We start from the raw sequence: 15,480 nt of genomic DNA, 5'->3' as shown, positions 1-15,480 counted from the left end.
ATACCCTTCGGGGGCCCCGATTTTTAAAATTGCGGAATCAAAAAACAACCCCCCCAAATTTTCCCCCGGTTCGCCCAATGAAAAGGCGAAAATTTTTAATTTTTCCAAAAAGCTTTTTTAAACCCAAACCTCCCGGTTTGCCCTTTTGGGTTTTTGGCCCGAATAGGGGAAAAAAAATTTTTCCCCTCCTTCTAAAACCAAAAGTTCAAAAACCCACGCACTTTTTCCCCTAACATTTTTAAAAATCAAAAATTACCTTGAGCCCTTGATTTTTTAAAATTTCCCCCTTTTGCCCAGGGGGACCGCAAATTCGTTTTCGTCGGAAGTTTTTCACCGGGGGGTTTTGGGGAATTTTTCGGGAAATTTTTGATTTTCCCCTTCCCCCCCCCCTTTGGGGAGGGTGAGAAAAAAAAAATTAATTAACAAAAAAAATTTTTTAAAAAAATTTCTTTCCCCCCTTTAAAATTTTTTTAAAAAAAGTAAAAAAAAATGTTTTTTTTAAATTTAAATTTTTTATTTTCCCTTTTCGTTTTAAATTTTTTACCGGGGAAATTTGTTTTTACCTGGGGGGTTAAAACCCCGGGGGAAAAATTAAAAATTTCCCGGGGGCAAAAGTTGGAAAAAGAAGAAATTCCAAAAAAATTTTTTTTTTAAAAATTTGAAAAAAAAAAATTTTTTAAAAAGGGAGGAGAAGATTAAGTAAAAAAAAAAATTTTAAAATTTTCCCCCCAGCCTCCCCCGCTTTTTTCCCCTTTTTTTTTTTCTCTTTTTCTTTTTTTCTTTTCTTTTTCCCTTTTTACAAAAAAAAGGGGGGGTTGGGTTTTTTTAATTTTTCTTCTTCATCCCCCTTTTGTTTTTTCGTTTTTTTTCCCGGGTCTTTTTTTTTTCCTTTCCCTTTTTTCCTTTTTTTTCCCACTTTTTCCCCCTCCCCCCCCCCGACCCTTTCTTTCTTCCGGAATCGGGTTTATTTCCCCCCATCGTTTTCCCCCCCCCGTTTGTCCCAAGACCCCTTTTTTTTTGGGGCCCCGTCATCAAATTTCTTTTAAAAAATTTTTATTAGTTTTTTCAAAAATTTAAAAAAAAATTTTTTTTTGTTTTAAACCCGGGTTATTTTTTTTCTTACTTTTTAAAAACGGGAAAAAAATGGTCGCCTACAAAAAGGAAAATTATTTGGGGCAAACCCGGGGCCCCTTTTTTCCAAAAGTGGGTTTTTTGCTTTGGGAAACCCCCAAAAACCGGTTTGCCCCAAAAATCCGGCTTAAAAGGGGTGGGGCAGGGCCCCGGAATTTTAAAAAATTTTTTTTAAAAAAATTTTTCCCTTTTTTAAAAAAATTTTTTTTTAGCGCGTGAAAAAATTTTAATGTTAAAAATTTTTCGCAAAAGGCCCCCGGGGTCCGGGGAAAAATCCGCTCGTCGTTTTCTATTTAACCTTGCCTTTTTTTAAAAAGGGGGGATTTTCCATACGCGAAAACCCGGGGCCGGAAGGGGCCCCCCCGGGGCGAAAGGGGAAAAAAAAATTTTAGCAATTAAAAAAATAAAAATTTGGGGGGGTTTTTTAAAAAAATTTTTTTTAATTAACTGTAATAAAAAAAAAACTTCCATTATTATTTTCCCCCCCCGGGGAAAAAGGATAAAAAAGGCAGGAGGGGATATTTTATGGGGCCCTGCAAAACCCCCGGTTTTCCCCCTTTTCACCCCCAAAATATTTTTCCGCCCCGACCCCCTCCCCCCCGAAAAACAAAAAATTTGCAAAAAAAAATTAAAATCCCCCCGTGGGAAAAAAAAACCGCTACCCCACAGCGCGGGGAATTCCCCCGGGGGAAAATTTTTCCAAAAAAAATTTTTTAAAGGGGTTGGGGTTTTTACTGCGGGGGGTTAATTCATAAATTTCCCCGGAAAAAATTTTTCCCGAAAACTCGGGGCTTGATAAAAAATTTTTTAATTTTTTTTTTTAAAACCCCATTTTTTAAAATTTAAAAGAAAACCCCCGGGGTGGAAACGTGAGTAGGGCGAGAGCCCCAAATTCGAAAAAAAAAAAAAAATTTTTTAAAAAATTTCCCAGACCCCCCTTATTTTTTACTTTTTACAAAAGGGGGAAATTTTTTTAGGTCCCCCTTTTTTGGGGTTTTTTTTAAAATTTTTTTTCAACCCGAGTATTTTTACCCTTGTTTTATTTTATTTTTAAAATTTTTTCTTAGATATGGGAAAAAATTTTAATTTTGGGGCAAATTTTTTTAAATTTTTAAAAAATTTTTTTGGAAAAACAAAATGGGGAAATTTTTTTATTTAAACTTTTTTTTTTTTTTATTTTTTTTTTTATTTTTTTTCCCCTGCCCAATTTTACCCTTTTTTTTTTAAAAAAATTTAATATATATTTTTTTAATGGTAATATTTACTTATTTTTAGTCCGAAAATATTTTAAATAGGGCAAATTTTTTTGCTAAAAAAAAATTTTTGGGAAAACAAGAGGGGAAAAAATTTTGGGGTTTTTTTCTCGATACGGGGGAATTTTTTTTTTCCCCGGGGGTTTTTTTTAAAAAATTTTTTCATTTTATTTTTTAAAAAAAAATTCCCCCCTTCCCTTAAAAAATTTTTATTGTTTATATTGTTTAAAAAATTCCTCTCCCACATAATTTTTATTATACTACACATGCATTTCTCCCTATTACTTTATGTTTAAAAATTCCCCTTCCGCATTAAAAATTATATCATTTATATTGTTTTAAAAATTCCCCTTCCTCATAATTTTTATTTATCTGCGCATGCCTTTTCTCCCTACCCACTTCTATTTTATCTTCTTATAAATTTTCTTGAAAATCTTCGCTCACTCGTCTTTCATCGTCCGGACTTTCAAGTTCGTTAGTAAAAAGATAGTTAGTAAAAAAGTTCTCGATTTTTCGATTTTTCCGCGTCTTTGATTATTAAATCTTTGATTTTCTACGCGGTAGCAACTACCATGAACAATCTTAAGAAAATCGAGCAACAACCGCGCATGTTGCTGTCAACAACATACGGATTGAATTCATCCTACACGAAGAAAATTCAAGTGGGTCTTATGACGGAAGACAACGTCGAACTGGATTTTCTACCTGCTGTTAAATTAACATCTCACGGAGCTGCAGGGATTTGCTTCGACATGGAATCGTGGCAAAAATTTCAAGAAAACATGGAAACGATGTCGAGCTACTTAAATGGTGATAAAATTAATTTGAGCTCGATCATCTTTAACAAGATAATTATAAATTTCACTACCGCATATGGTGCTAGAGCCATACTAATAACATATCGTGAAAACGAACAAGAAGATCTTTCTTCCGAAACTGCGGAGGATACGAACGAAAACGGACCGAAGGCGAAGAAACGTAAAACTTACAACATTGCGATAGTCATGCAGAGAACGACTTTTCAAGGTGTAGAAAATATAGTTAATTGTGTGAACGCTAATTTAAATCGTCTAAATTTTATTTCAACTAATGTCAACGAATGTGCTCGATATTTAATTAACGAAATACAGTTAAATCTTCCTGTCAACGGTAGCATTAATAGCAGTATCGTGAAACTCACGATCAGAGGTAACAGTAAGGAAATAGAACGTAATGTACGCACCCAACTGAAAGATTTAACATTTCTCGATGTATACTTCGAGATAACATTTTTAGAAATAATTTCACTTTATTTCGAACAAATTGTATATGCAATTATATCAAAACGTAAATTTTAATAATTATTCGACGAATATTTTTTTGAAATGATTGTGAATAATTTTGTTCTGTAAAATATTTTAAATATAAATCATATTTGTACTTTTAAAACCATTGTTCAATTTTCTTTCACTTACTCTTTCCAGAAATTTCCTCAACATGCATGTTCCTGTTTACCTTCATTAAGCAGCGAGTTATTTTAAAATAAAATTTTATCTGACATCTTTCTAATCTACGACGATGTATTATTATTTTTTATCGTGACGCGAGTCGGAATGCTCGCCTGTACAAATATTTGCGTGTTCTTTTTTATTACCCTACGCCATTGTCAGCTACTACCTGCCACCGGTCGACCGCACGACGCTTTTCTTGGCCAAAATGTTTTTACCCCACCCCGTCTAATATCGACCATTTGATTCGACGAGCTATCCTTGCCATACGTATACCCGAACTGTTTTTACCCCACCCCCGTCCAATATCGACCATTTGATTCGACGAGCTATCCTTGCCATACGTATACCCGAACCCCCATGCCGTACTCTACGCAACTTTAGCTTAAATACCACATCTAATCCTTAGACTAGTAAGATCTCGTTTAGCTCAACATACTAGGACCCTGCTCGGAAACACGGAGGTCCCGGGTTCAAATCCAGAGAAAATCAGAAAAAATAAAAAATAAAAATTCTCATCCCCACCTTTCGGGGCCAGTCGCCATTTTTTTTTCCCCCAACACCCTTTCCCCCTAACACCCACACTCGGAAAAGCCAGACGCCGGTGGTGGGGGAAAGATAAGATAAGACCCGGCGCCAGACGGGTCGGTGGTGGGGGTTTGTTTTGACGGGCCATACCTGCCATTATACTACTTGGCGTAATTAAAATTTTATAATTTAAATTATTATATATATTATATAATTTATTATATATATATGTATATAAATATATATATACATAAATATAAATTAAATGGCGCGCGCGTAGCGCGCGCTGGTTGTGTTCTAGTTAAAAAAAAAAAACCACCGAGAAAACAGAACCGGATCTAGATATTTTTTCACTCAAAGAAATTAGTATTTGTAATTGACGCCCTTCTTTTCTACATACACATGCACACACACACACGTCAAAATAACATACGCGCTTGCTACTTAAATTGCTACTTAAGTTAATGCTAATATCATTTTTGCATTTTTCTAAAAAAAATTTTTTTTCTAAAAAGTTGTTCAATTTATTGTTTATTTTTATGCCGCCTCATGTCTTTCACTCGAGGCAAGTGCCTCGCTCGCCGCACCCTCGGCTCTGCGAATAATATAAACAGCAAACCGATATATCGAAGTATGATAGCTTAACTTTGTCGAAAAACAAGCTGTAAAAACAGGCTGTAAAAAATAGAAAACAATGTATCAGGGAAAGCATGCATTAAAGAATTATCAATGCAAATTGACCCTAATAAAAAAATCGAAAAGAACAATAGATAACGAATGCATCATTTTTATATTGTAGTTCCATAACTATAATTATATACAATTGATTCCGGTAAATTTTCAATCATTTTTTCTCAGTAAATTCCACAAAACGAGTATAATAGCTTAACTTTGTTGAAAAGCAGGCTGTTTCGTGAATTCTCTCGCGTGTAAAGTCCCGGGTATAATTTTGAATCTCCACGGGCGACGCGAGCCGAAGCACAAGCTTCTAGTTTTTATTTAATGTAGCAGTACGGGCGCGATGGTATGAGAGAGTTTGATTGAAATAAACTGTAATGACTTGATCCCCGTATAATACTGATTTATTAAGATTATGCGCGACTATGTATTGCGATGCGCTCCTCGAGACATGAAGATTAGCAAGTGACCTGTGCGAATTTATTTCAGGCCGCACAGGTAAGTCTTCGTTGTCGATCCGAAAAAGCCCGATACATCCCGGAATCCCGCGATTGATATTTTGACCGTTCATGTTCATGTGATTGACCGTTTCTTCGTTCACGTGATAAGACCAAAACAAAGTGAGACAATGATGCGTATATATATATATATATATATATATATAAGAAAACCGTGTCTCTTGTCTCGACCAGCACATCCCAACAGATACATGTCCAAACATCGTGCAAATTCGTGAAATATAATAACATGGAATAATAATTCTAAACACCGGACGCCTTGGAAGACGTCGTCTTACAATAATAATAAATAAACTCGGGTTCACATACATGCGGCAGGCATACAATATAATTGATACGCTTCGTCAAATAACAGTACAATGAATATGTATATTAAATAATATGCTTTGTAACGCAAAGAAAATAATAATATATAATGAGTAAAGTGTAGTATAAATGATAAGAGTCGTCCTCAATTCAAATATCTAAAGCAATTTAAATAATTTTGTCATAAACGCTATTTGATTATTCAGCGCGGTCAAACTTTATAACTAATTGCAAAAGAAACGTCTTGTTTTTTTTGTTTTTTTTTTTGCACTCATATAGCACGTTCATGTTATGAATGTAGTACAATTGATTGTCAAGCAACAAAAAACAATATATATATTTTTTTTACAAATGCTAATCTTCTAGAGGCAAAATTGATAATTTTGAAAGAGGCCTGACAAATGATCCCTTGGCCGTGATTATTGTGGCTGTACGGGCGATGCCATCAGTTCCAGGATGAATTTCCTTCACGCGGCCAAGCGCCCACTGCAGAGGCGGAAGGCCCGGTTGCATGACTAGCACCATCTTGCCAACGCCCATCTGCTCTCCTTTGTTGCTAGTCCATTTCTGTCGCTGCTGCAATTGATTTAAGTATTCGCGGCTCCAACGACTCCAAAAATGCTGGCGGAGCTGCTCGACTCTCTGCCATCGTATCAATCGACCTTCCTTAATATCAGTAAGGTCATGGCATGGAAAATCACTCAATACCTCGCCAACCAGAAAATGCCCCGGCGTAAGATAGGCTAAATCATTAGGATCAGAGCTCAGCGGCGTCAACGGACGCGAATTTAATACAGCCTCTATTTCGCACAACGTTGTCTGCACTCCTCGAAAGTCAGGTGTGAGTCTCCCGCAACACGCTGTAGGTGATATTTCGCAGATTTTACCGTGGACTCCCAGAGCCCGCCAAAGTGCGGCGCTCCAGGTGGAATAAAACGCCATGATATTCTGGAGTCGCGACAAAACTGTTCTATTTTTTCTTTGGTTGATGGCGCGCCACGAAACGCGTACAACTGTGCCAATTGGCGCGAGGCCCCCTTAAAATTAGTTCCATTATCGGAAAATATAGAAGTCGGGCACCCCCGCCGAGAAATGAAACGCTTTAAGGCCGCTAGAAAAGCGTCCGTCGTCAAGTCACTGACTACTTCAATGTGTACTGCTTTCGTAGCGAAGCACACAAATATACAAACATAAGCCTTACTATTTCGAGCATTTCGCCGCTTGCCTTCTCTTATAATGAAAGGCCCCGCGTAATCGATGCCGCAATTAGAGAACGGCCGCGAAGGTGTCACACGGGGCGCAGGTAACACCCCCATTTTCGCTTCCGATATCGCCGGCCTGCATCTAAAACAAACGAGGCACTGTCTAATAACCTTTCGTGTGGTTGAGCGAACCGAGAGAGGCCAAAATTTTTGTCGCACCGCAGCCATAGTGCCCTGTAATCCAGCGTGCAAATTGCGTATATGTTCTTTCTTTATTACGAGCTGAGTGAGCCGATGATTCTTTGGGAGCAAAATTGGGTGGCGGGCATCGTACCTTAATTGTGATTTTTCGAGCCTCCCACCGACGCGAATCAGACCCTGTTTATCCAAGAACGGCGATAATGATTTTAATGAGCTAGCGGAAGTGAGAGCATTTCCCTTCTTTAATTGCCCAAACTCGTTTGAAAAAACTTCCCCTTGCACCAGCTTGCAAATGTTTTCCAATGCGGCCGAGATTTCCACGTGCGAGACGTGAACGCCCACGTCTCCCTCGGTCCAATAAATCGCCTGCAATATGCAACAATTCGGCACAATTTATCTAGACTCGAACATCTAACTATAAGTTCCGAAAAGGGTTTCGGTGCCACCACGCCAGCGACAGCAGCAACTATCCGACGCCTCTCCGGCATCTCGGACTCCGGGACATATTCGCCAACGCTTGGCCACGAGTCCTCGCTGCTCTTTAGGAACGCGGGACCTCGCCATCATAGCGCGGCATTCCCGATGTCATGCGGGTGGACGCCCCGAGATAGCAAATCCGCAGGATTTTCGGTTGTCGGCACGTGCCGCCAATCCAATCCGGAAGTTAACCGCTGTATTTCTCCGACGCGATTTGACACAAAAACCGACCATTTTCTCGAGCACGACGAAATCCATCTCAGCGCGATCGTGGAATCCGACCACAAAGTATATTGCACGTCCTTTATGTCAATAGATGAACGCACTTTGTCCAATAATTGTGCCAGCAATAATGCCGCGCAAAGCTCGAGTCGCGGAATCGAAATCACTCTGAGTGGGGCTACTCTTGTTTTAGAGCACAACAGATCAATCTGCACTTCGTTTCCATCTACTTGTCTTCAAATATACAAACACGCGCCATACGCCCGCTGGCTAGCGTCACAAAACCCGTGTATCTGAACGCGAGCTCCCTCTTGATTTCCCCCTATAAACCTCGGGACGCTTAAATCATTTAATTCTCTTAATTGTCTCTTAAACGCGGACCACCTTGCATGCATATCCAGCGGAATCGATTCATCCCACTGTATTTTTAATTGCCAAATCTCCTGTAACAGCATTTTTGGTATGATAATAACCGGACCGATTAATCCCAACGGGTCAAGTAATCTTGATATCTCCGACAATATTACGCGCTTCGTTATCTTGTGTGAGTCAGTCGGCAATTCAATCGCGAACCGAAAGGCATCCATCGACGGATTCCAAAGAATTCCGAGGATGCACGACGTCGCGTCTCTATCAATTTGAACCTCGGCGTTATGTTTATTATACATATCATTTATTAATACTGATTCGTTTGAATGCCACTTGCTCAGTTGAAATCCGCCGCGGTTCAGAATCTTTACGATCTGGTTTTTCAACGCTAATGCTTCCTCGATTGTGTGTCCGCTCCCGTTAGCAGGTTATCAACGTAAAAATCGCGTTTCACTCGCCGGGATCCCGCGGGAAATTTCTCCGCGTACATCTCGGCCAAAAACTGCAGCGCTCTAGTGGCTAAATATGACGCGGCCGCTGTACCGTATGTCAACGTTATTAATTCGTATGTTTGCACGCTCTCGGTGGCCTCATCTCGCCACAGAACACGCTGCAGTCGCGTCTGCTGCGGATCGACCAATATCTGCCGGTACATCTTGGCAATGTCTGCGGAGAATACGAATCGAAAAGTTCGAAACCTCGATACAATAGAAAATAAATCCTGCTGCACCGTCGGCCCGATCATAAGAGCGTCGTTCAAAAAAACCCCTGTCGAACTCTTGCATGAAGCATCGAAAACCACCCTGATTTTAGTCGTTTCATTTGACGTCTTTAATATACAATGATGCGGCAAATAGTACGTCGGCAATCTCTTGTCTTTGTCATTTTCCTCCCTTACTAATTTCATATGCCCAAGGGCCAAGTACTCGCGCATAAATGCCGCGTATTGCGATTTTAATCCCGGATCGCGATTCAGCCGTCTTTCCAGCCCGCAAAAACGCCGCATTGCTATGTCTCGCGTTTCCCCGAGATTCTCTAATTTCTGTTTAATAATCGGAAGCGTGACTATTATTCGACCCTCTTCATTTCTCTTAGTATTATCGAGGAAGTGTCTCTCGCAAAAATGCTCCGCGCTAGTGTACGAATCCGACGGCCGAAAATCTTCCTCGATCTGCCAGAATTTGGCTAATTGATTTTGCAAGGCGGCATCGGCCACCGAAATGTGAAACGCTCTCACCTCGCGCCCGCGGGCGTCGCGAGCGGTGACCTCCACACGGCCGGCGACAATCCATTCGAAAAGCGTTTTTTGTAGCGTGGGATGCGATCGGGAACACTTCAATCTCCCCACACAAAGCAGCTGCCAAAATATATCGGCGCCTATCAATATATCGATATCGGAGCATTTATGAAATTCCAGATCAGCTAATTTAATCCCATTAGGTATTTGTATCCTTTCTCGATTAATAGGTGCCGTAGGTATCCGATCGGTTATGCGGTTCGTCAAAACGCACTCCAAACTCGCGCAGAAGCCGCTCAAACGAGAATATAATTTTACTTTCACGATTTCGTTGGCGTCGCTTGTCATGCCATTTATTCCGGTGATTCTAACACTGCCCGTCGATGGCTTTAAGTTTAATCTCTCGACACAATCTCGCGTTATAAAATTCGCTTGCGAGCCGCTGTCCAGCAAAACCCTACATGATTGTCTCGTTTCAGTAGCATCTATTATATACACAATTGCCGTTGAAAGCAATACATGCGCGTTCCACGCGGAGGACACCTGAGTCACAACTATTTTTTCTTTTATCGTTTCCGGAGACGGCTCACCTTCGGCCTTTCCCTTTTCAGTAATGTCGCCCGAATCCGTCTAAAGATGAAGCATCGAATTATGTTTGGCTCCGCATGTTTTACACGCGCCCATTTTACATTTTGCGGCATAATGATTGCCCCCGCGAAGACAATTTGCGCATAGCTTGCGCTTCCGTATTTCCGCGATTCGTCGAGCGACCGGCAGTTTAATAAACTCACGACAATAATAAATGAGATGTTTTCCCTGGCAAGATCCACACGACAAAAAGGCAGTCGCGACGTGAGCTGCCAAACGCTTTCCGGCGGGCTGAGTTTGTAAATTTCCGCGATTCAACGATTCTAGCAAATTGCATCTGTGCTCCAAAAATTCCGAGAGCTGCTTGAACGCGGGTAACTCTGTCCCGGTCAACGACGCCTGCCACTCTCTAGCAGTAATCGGATCGAATTTAGACGAAACTAAGTATATAAGCAGCGTGTCCCAATGCTCCGTGGGGCAATGCAGTGCCTTCAATGCTTGTATGTGTTTCGCGGCATTGTCCGCCACCCTACGCAGCTCAACAACATTTTCTTTCGCGATATTCGGCAGCTCAAACAGGGCGCGTCGATGCGTATGCACTATAGCGCGTTTGTTATTATATCTCTGTTTTAATAAATCCCAAGCTACTTGATAATTTGAATCAGTCAATTCCAGCGATTGAATTATAATTGCTGCCTCGCCTGTCATAGATGCTCTCAAATATTGAAATTTTTGGAAGCCGCTCAAGGACGGATTATCATTTATTATGGAGTTAAACATTTCATAAAAAGGAAACCAATCCTCGTATTTTCTTGCGAATTTTGGTAGATCTAATTTCGGTAATCCCACTCCGCATGCAGAGGTGCCCGACTCACCGACGGATACCGGGATAGACACTGCGGAGCGGCTATTGGAAGGCACGCGATTATATCCCGCAATCTTGCAGCGCAACGCGGCCGTCAATCCGAAAAACATTTCTTCAAACGCCTCGCGATCTTCTCCCTTACCGTCGCAGATCGCCTCTATCTCAGATTGCCAGTCATTATACTCCTTCCAATAGCTAGCTAATTTATCTTTTTTTTCCTCTAAATTCGTTACCGTTTCCGGCGTCAATTGGGTCACCGAATCCGCGTATGTTTTTATTCGGGTACACGCAGCCTTTATCGACGTACGCTTTCTCTTTAATGCTAAGATCTGATCCGAATGAGCCATAATCCACGCAATATATCGCTATCGCGCACAATATATATCGCAACAATAATAATTCACCCGAAATGCGAAACGGAAATGAACACCCCAATTGGCAAGTGAGTGATTCTCCTACCTTGACCGTCAATTTGATCGCTCAGCTAATGCCTCCATTGACCGCCTTTGGTTGTTCGTCCGCCAGTTTCTCTGCATCATGGATCGTCACACGGGCTCCTCCGGGTTGGCAGCTCCTTATCTCATTTATTTCAGCGGCCACTGATTGTATGCTTCAGGGATGTCCTCTCGATGGACGATAATCAGTGCTCCTTGACCCTCTCGATGCAACTCCAAAGCGGCTCGTACCGTTAAATATTGTTGCGGATCTGACAAATTTCAGTTTGTCGCAAAGTATCCGGCTCGAAGGACCAAAATGTTTCGTGAATTCTCTCGCGTGTAAAGTCCCGGGTATAATTTTGAATCTCCACGGGCGACGCGAGCCGAAGCACAGGCTTCTAGTTGTTATTTAATGCAGCAGTACGGGCGCGATGGTATGAGAGAGTTTGATTGAAATAAACTGTAATGACTTGATCCTCGTATAATATTGATTTATTAAGATTATGCGCGACTATGTATTGCGATGCGCTCTACGATACATGAAGATTAGCAAGTGACCTGTGCGAATTTATTTCAGGCCGCACAGGTAAGCCTTCGTTGTCGATCCGAAAAAGCCCGATACATCCCGGAATCCCGCGATTGATATTTTGACCGTTTATGTTCATGTGATTGACCGTTTCTTCGTTCACGTGATAAGACCAAAGCAAAGTGAGACAATGATGCGTATATAAAAGAAAACCGTGTCTCTTGTCTCGACCAGCACATCCCAACAGATACATGTCCAAACATCATGCAAATTCGTGAAATATAATAACATGGAATAATAATTCTAAACAACTTGTCAATTTAATATGCAGATTCTGTATTAAAGATCCATAAGTAATGAAATCATAAATTTACATAAAAACGTATAAGATATAAATAATCACATATTAGTTTGTGATAGATATTTATACTAATGTTTTAATAGAAGTGAGAAATATGTATATTTTTCAGATATTTGTATTGAAAAAGATTCTTTAACAGTGCAAACGGATTTTAATGGTAGCAACAAATTATATATGGCAAACAATAAATGCTATTGCCTCAACACATTTCTAGGATTGCTAGAAATTGAGTACATTCTCATGACGATTGATACAACGAATATTGACGAGCCGCTAATATATTGGATAATTAACAATGAATATTTAATCGTAACGGATATTAATGGTTGTAATTGCAATATGATTTTAAGATTTCTAAATCAATCAAATTATCGTTTTGATGATTTATCAATTGATAGTATAAATATTTATTTGATTTCTAATCGAGTAATACATATTTAAAAAAAAAAGAATGCTCTTCTCCAAAGCAAAAAAATTTATTTGATTGTCTTCAAAAAATCCATTTTGGAGAGGCCGTTATCTCTCCAATCATAGCTCTTGATAAAACTTTACAATTATATCCCCCAAAGATATGTCTAATACCTACGAAGGATTATCGTGTTGAAGAAGTGCTAATAACTGCAGACAGCATTAACGTGAATCTTCCGCAGCCGATTCTCAATGATGAATGTGAAAAGTACAACTTAGTTTTTATACGTATATAATATTTCTGTGAGTTATTTCAAATGTTTGGACAATGATCTTAACAAATTCGAAGAATTTCATGTCCAAACGTACAAACAGCGGTACAAATTTCAAAATTTGACGCAGTTTACAGAATACACGTTAAACCTGGCATTGAGCAATTTTTACGTCTACAAATTATCGATGGATTTGCAATTCGGCCCGGATGTGAAACTGATAACTACGGGTCATGCACCGGATGATGTAGCAGTTCAAGTTGTAATGCCAAATCTGGCGGTAATTATAATAATAAAAAAAATTTTAACGTATAAGACGGGCAACAAGAGCCAAATCGCGGATGACAATGCGTTATCCTAACGAAACTAAATAATTTTTCGTTAGAATTAAATACCGGTGCACAAGGCACCAAATTTTACTTGGACACGGCCAAGATTTTAAATATGAAATAATCTCATATTTTGAGATTTAATTTCAATACCCCTTTAACCCCCCTACGGAAAATAAATAAATGAATGCAAGAGAAAAATATAGATCCGAAAATCGCTGAATCGGGAATCGAACCCGAGACCTTTCGCTTGCCGGGCGACTGCTCTTCCAGCTGAGCTATTCAGATCCTTTCGATTCTATACTTTTCTCTGTTATATATATTAATGTTGGTAAACAAACGCATTTTTTAAGCCAGCGTGTATCAAATATAAGAGTTTTAACAAGGCTCTGTAATCTCAAAATCTCAAAATATTAAATCTCAAAATATGAGATTATTTCATATTTAAAATCTTGGCCGTGTCCAAGTAAAATTTGGTGCCTTGTGCACCGGTATTTAATTCTAACGAAAAATTATTTAGTTTCGTTAGGATAACGCATTGTCATCCGCGATTTGGCTCTTGTTGCCCGTCTTATACGTTAAATTTATATTTATATTACAGAGCCTTGTTAAAACTCTTATAAAAAAAAATTTTATTGTACTATATGATTGTGTTTTAGGAAGGAGAACCCATGCTTCCTATTCGCTGGACGGCACCGGAATCTTTGGTGTTTGGAATATTTACTTCACAAAGCGATGTATGGGCTTTCGGGGTACTAATGTGAGAAATTATGTCATTGGGTGAACATCCTTATCCTGCCAAGAGTAATTCCGAAGTTTTAAAATATGTGCGTGAGGGAGGCAAACTGCCAAAACCTCTCAACTGTCCACCGATGTTGTATCAGTTGATGCTACATTGTTGGAAATCTGTAATCGGTAGACCAAACTTTACAAATTGTGTCAAAAATATCAAAACCTTAAGAAATAACGTAGAAGATTCGATACTTGTAATTAGTTCATTGGATATTTTTGGACATAGAGAGACGAATCATTCGTAATTCTTTTTATGTGTATATATTTTTGTATGGAGCAATGAATATTTGCGATTCTAGATAATATCTGTTAAGAAATATTGCTTTTATTTACTTTTGCTCACATTTTATAATACAGTTAACGTTACATTTAATCATTTTTTAAATAAAATTACAATTCAAGTTATTAACTTTATATACAATCCCACAAAAAAAGACATCACAGATGTAAAAAAGAAGCGCTAAGTTATATCTTTCGCCAGCAAAAATTTATATTTATATATTACAGAGCCTAGTTAAACTCTTAATTTATACACGCTGGCTTAAAGGCGTTTATTTACCAACATTAATATATATAACAGAGAAAAGTATAGAATCGAAAGGATCTGAATAGCTCAGTTGGAAGAGCAGTCGCCCGGCAAGCGAAAGGTCTCGGGTTCGATTCCCGATTCTGCGACTTTCGGATCTATATTTTTCTCTCGCACTTTATTTCTTTAGGGGGAATAGGGGATACATGGAATTAAAAAAATCTCTTGTAGAGATTATTCCAATTTTATATCTTGGCCGTGTCCAAGTAAAAATTTGGTGCCTTGTGCACAGGTATTTAATTCTAACGAAAAAATTTTAGTTTCGTTTAGAATAACGCACTGTCATCCGCGATTTGGCTCTTATTGCCTATCTTATATATGTTAAATTTATATTTATATATTACAGAGCCTAGTTAAACTCTTAATTTATACACGCTGGCTTAAAGGCGTTTATTTACCAACATTAATATATATAACAGAGAAAAGTATAGAATCGAAAGGATCTGAATAGCTCAGTTGGAAGAGCAGTCGCCCGGCAAGCGAAAGGTCTCGGGTTCGATTCCCGATTCTGCGACTTTCGGATCTATATTTTTCTCTCGCACTTTATTTCTTTAGGGGGAATAGGGGATACATGGAATTAAAAAATCTCTTGTAGAGATTATTCCAATTTTATATCTTGGCCGTGTCCAAGTAAAAATTTGGTGCCTTGTGCACAGGTATTTAATTCTAACGAAAAAATTTAGTTTCGTTTAGAATAACGCACTGTC

The 15,480-nt window shown here is 39.0% G+C and overlaps 4 protein-coding genes across 4 annotated transcripts; 2 read left to right on the top strand and 2 right to left on the bottom strand.

Moving 5' to 3' along the window:
- The first annotated feature begins 2,788 nt into the window (after positions 1-2,788).
- On the top strand, positions 2,789-3,760 carry LOC146721480 (uncharacterized). Its single transcript, XM_085486673.1, has one exon. The coding sequence runs from the start codon at positions 2,957-2,959 to the stop codon at positions 3,719-3,721; it is 765 nt and encodes a 254-aa protein (XP_085342799.1). The 5' UTR covers positions 2,789-2,956; the 3' UTR covers positions 3,722-3,760.
- Positions 3,761-8,760: 5,000 nt separating this feature from the next.
- LOC146721479 (uncharacterized) lies at positions 8,761-9,957 on the bottom strand. Its single transcript, XM_085486675.1, has one exon. The coding sequence runs from the start codon at positions 9,955-9,957 to the stop codon at positions 8,761-8,763; it is 1,197 nt and encodes a 398-aa protein (XP_085342801.1).
- Positions 9,958-10,239: 282 nt separating this feature from the next.
- On the bottom strand, positions 10,240-11,409 carry LOC146721478 (uncharacterized). Its single transcript, XM_085486674.1, has one exon. It carries the CDS (start codon positions 11,407-11,409, stop codon positions 10,240-10,242), a length of 1,170 nt encoding a protein of 389 aa, XP_085342800.1.
- A 1,688-nt stretch (positions 11,410-13,097) lies between these two features.
- Positions 13,098-14,439, top strand: LOC146721477 (putative neurotrophin receptor LTRK 1). Its single transcript, XM_085486677.1, has 2 exons — positions 13,098-13,328; positions 14,055-14,439. Exons 1-2 carry the CDS (start codon positions 13,254-13,256, stop codon positions 14,157-14,159), a joined length of 180 nt encoding a protein of 59 aa, XP_085342803.1. The 5' UTR covers positions 13,098-13,253; the 3' UTR covers positions 14,160-14,439.
- The last annotated feature ends 1,041 nt before the right edge of the window (positions 14,440-15,480 follow it).

This window comes from Nylanderia fulva, unplaced genomic scaffold (assembly GCF_048542155.1).
Source record: "Nylanderia fulva isolate GAGA-0341 unplaced genomic scaffold, ASM4854215v1 Scaffold469, whole genome shotgun sequence".
Lineage (NCBI taxonomy): Eukaryota > Metazoa > Arthropoda > Insecta > Hymenoptera > Formicidae > Nylanderia > Nylanderia fulva.
Note: the sequence above shows the minus strand (reverse complement) of the source record. Positions and strands in the feature narration are given on the sequence as shown.

Bases quoted from the DNA above. Each gene is read 5' to 3' on its own strand.
- LOC146721480 (XM_085486673.1), top strand. From the start codon at position 2,957: ATGAACAATCTTAAGAAAATCGAGCAACAACCGCGCATGTTGCTGTCA.
- LOC146721479 (XM_085486675.1), bottom strand. From the start codon at position 9,957: ATGACAAGCGACGCCAACGAAATCGTGAAAGTAAAATTATATTCTCGT.
- LOC146721478 (XM_085486674.1), bottom strand. From the start codon at position 11,409: ATGGCTCATTCGGATCAGATCTTAGCATTAAAGAGAAAGCGTACGTCG.
- LOC146721477 (XM_085486677.1), top strand. From the start codon at position 13,254: ATGGATTTGCAATTCGGCCCGGATGTGAAACTGATAACTACGGGTCAT. The intron at 13,329-14,054 runs GTAATGCCAAAT...ATTGTGTTTTAG, and splicing joins ATGATGTAGCAGTTCAAGTT to GAAGGAGAACCCATGCTTCC.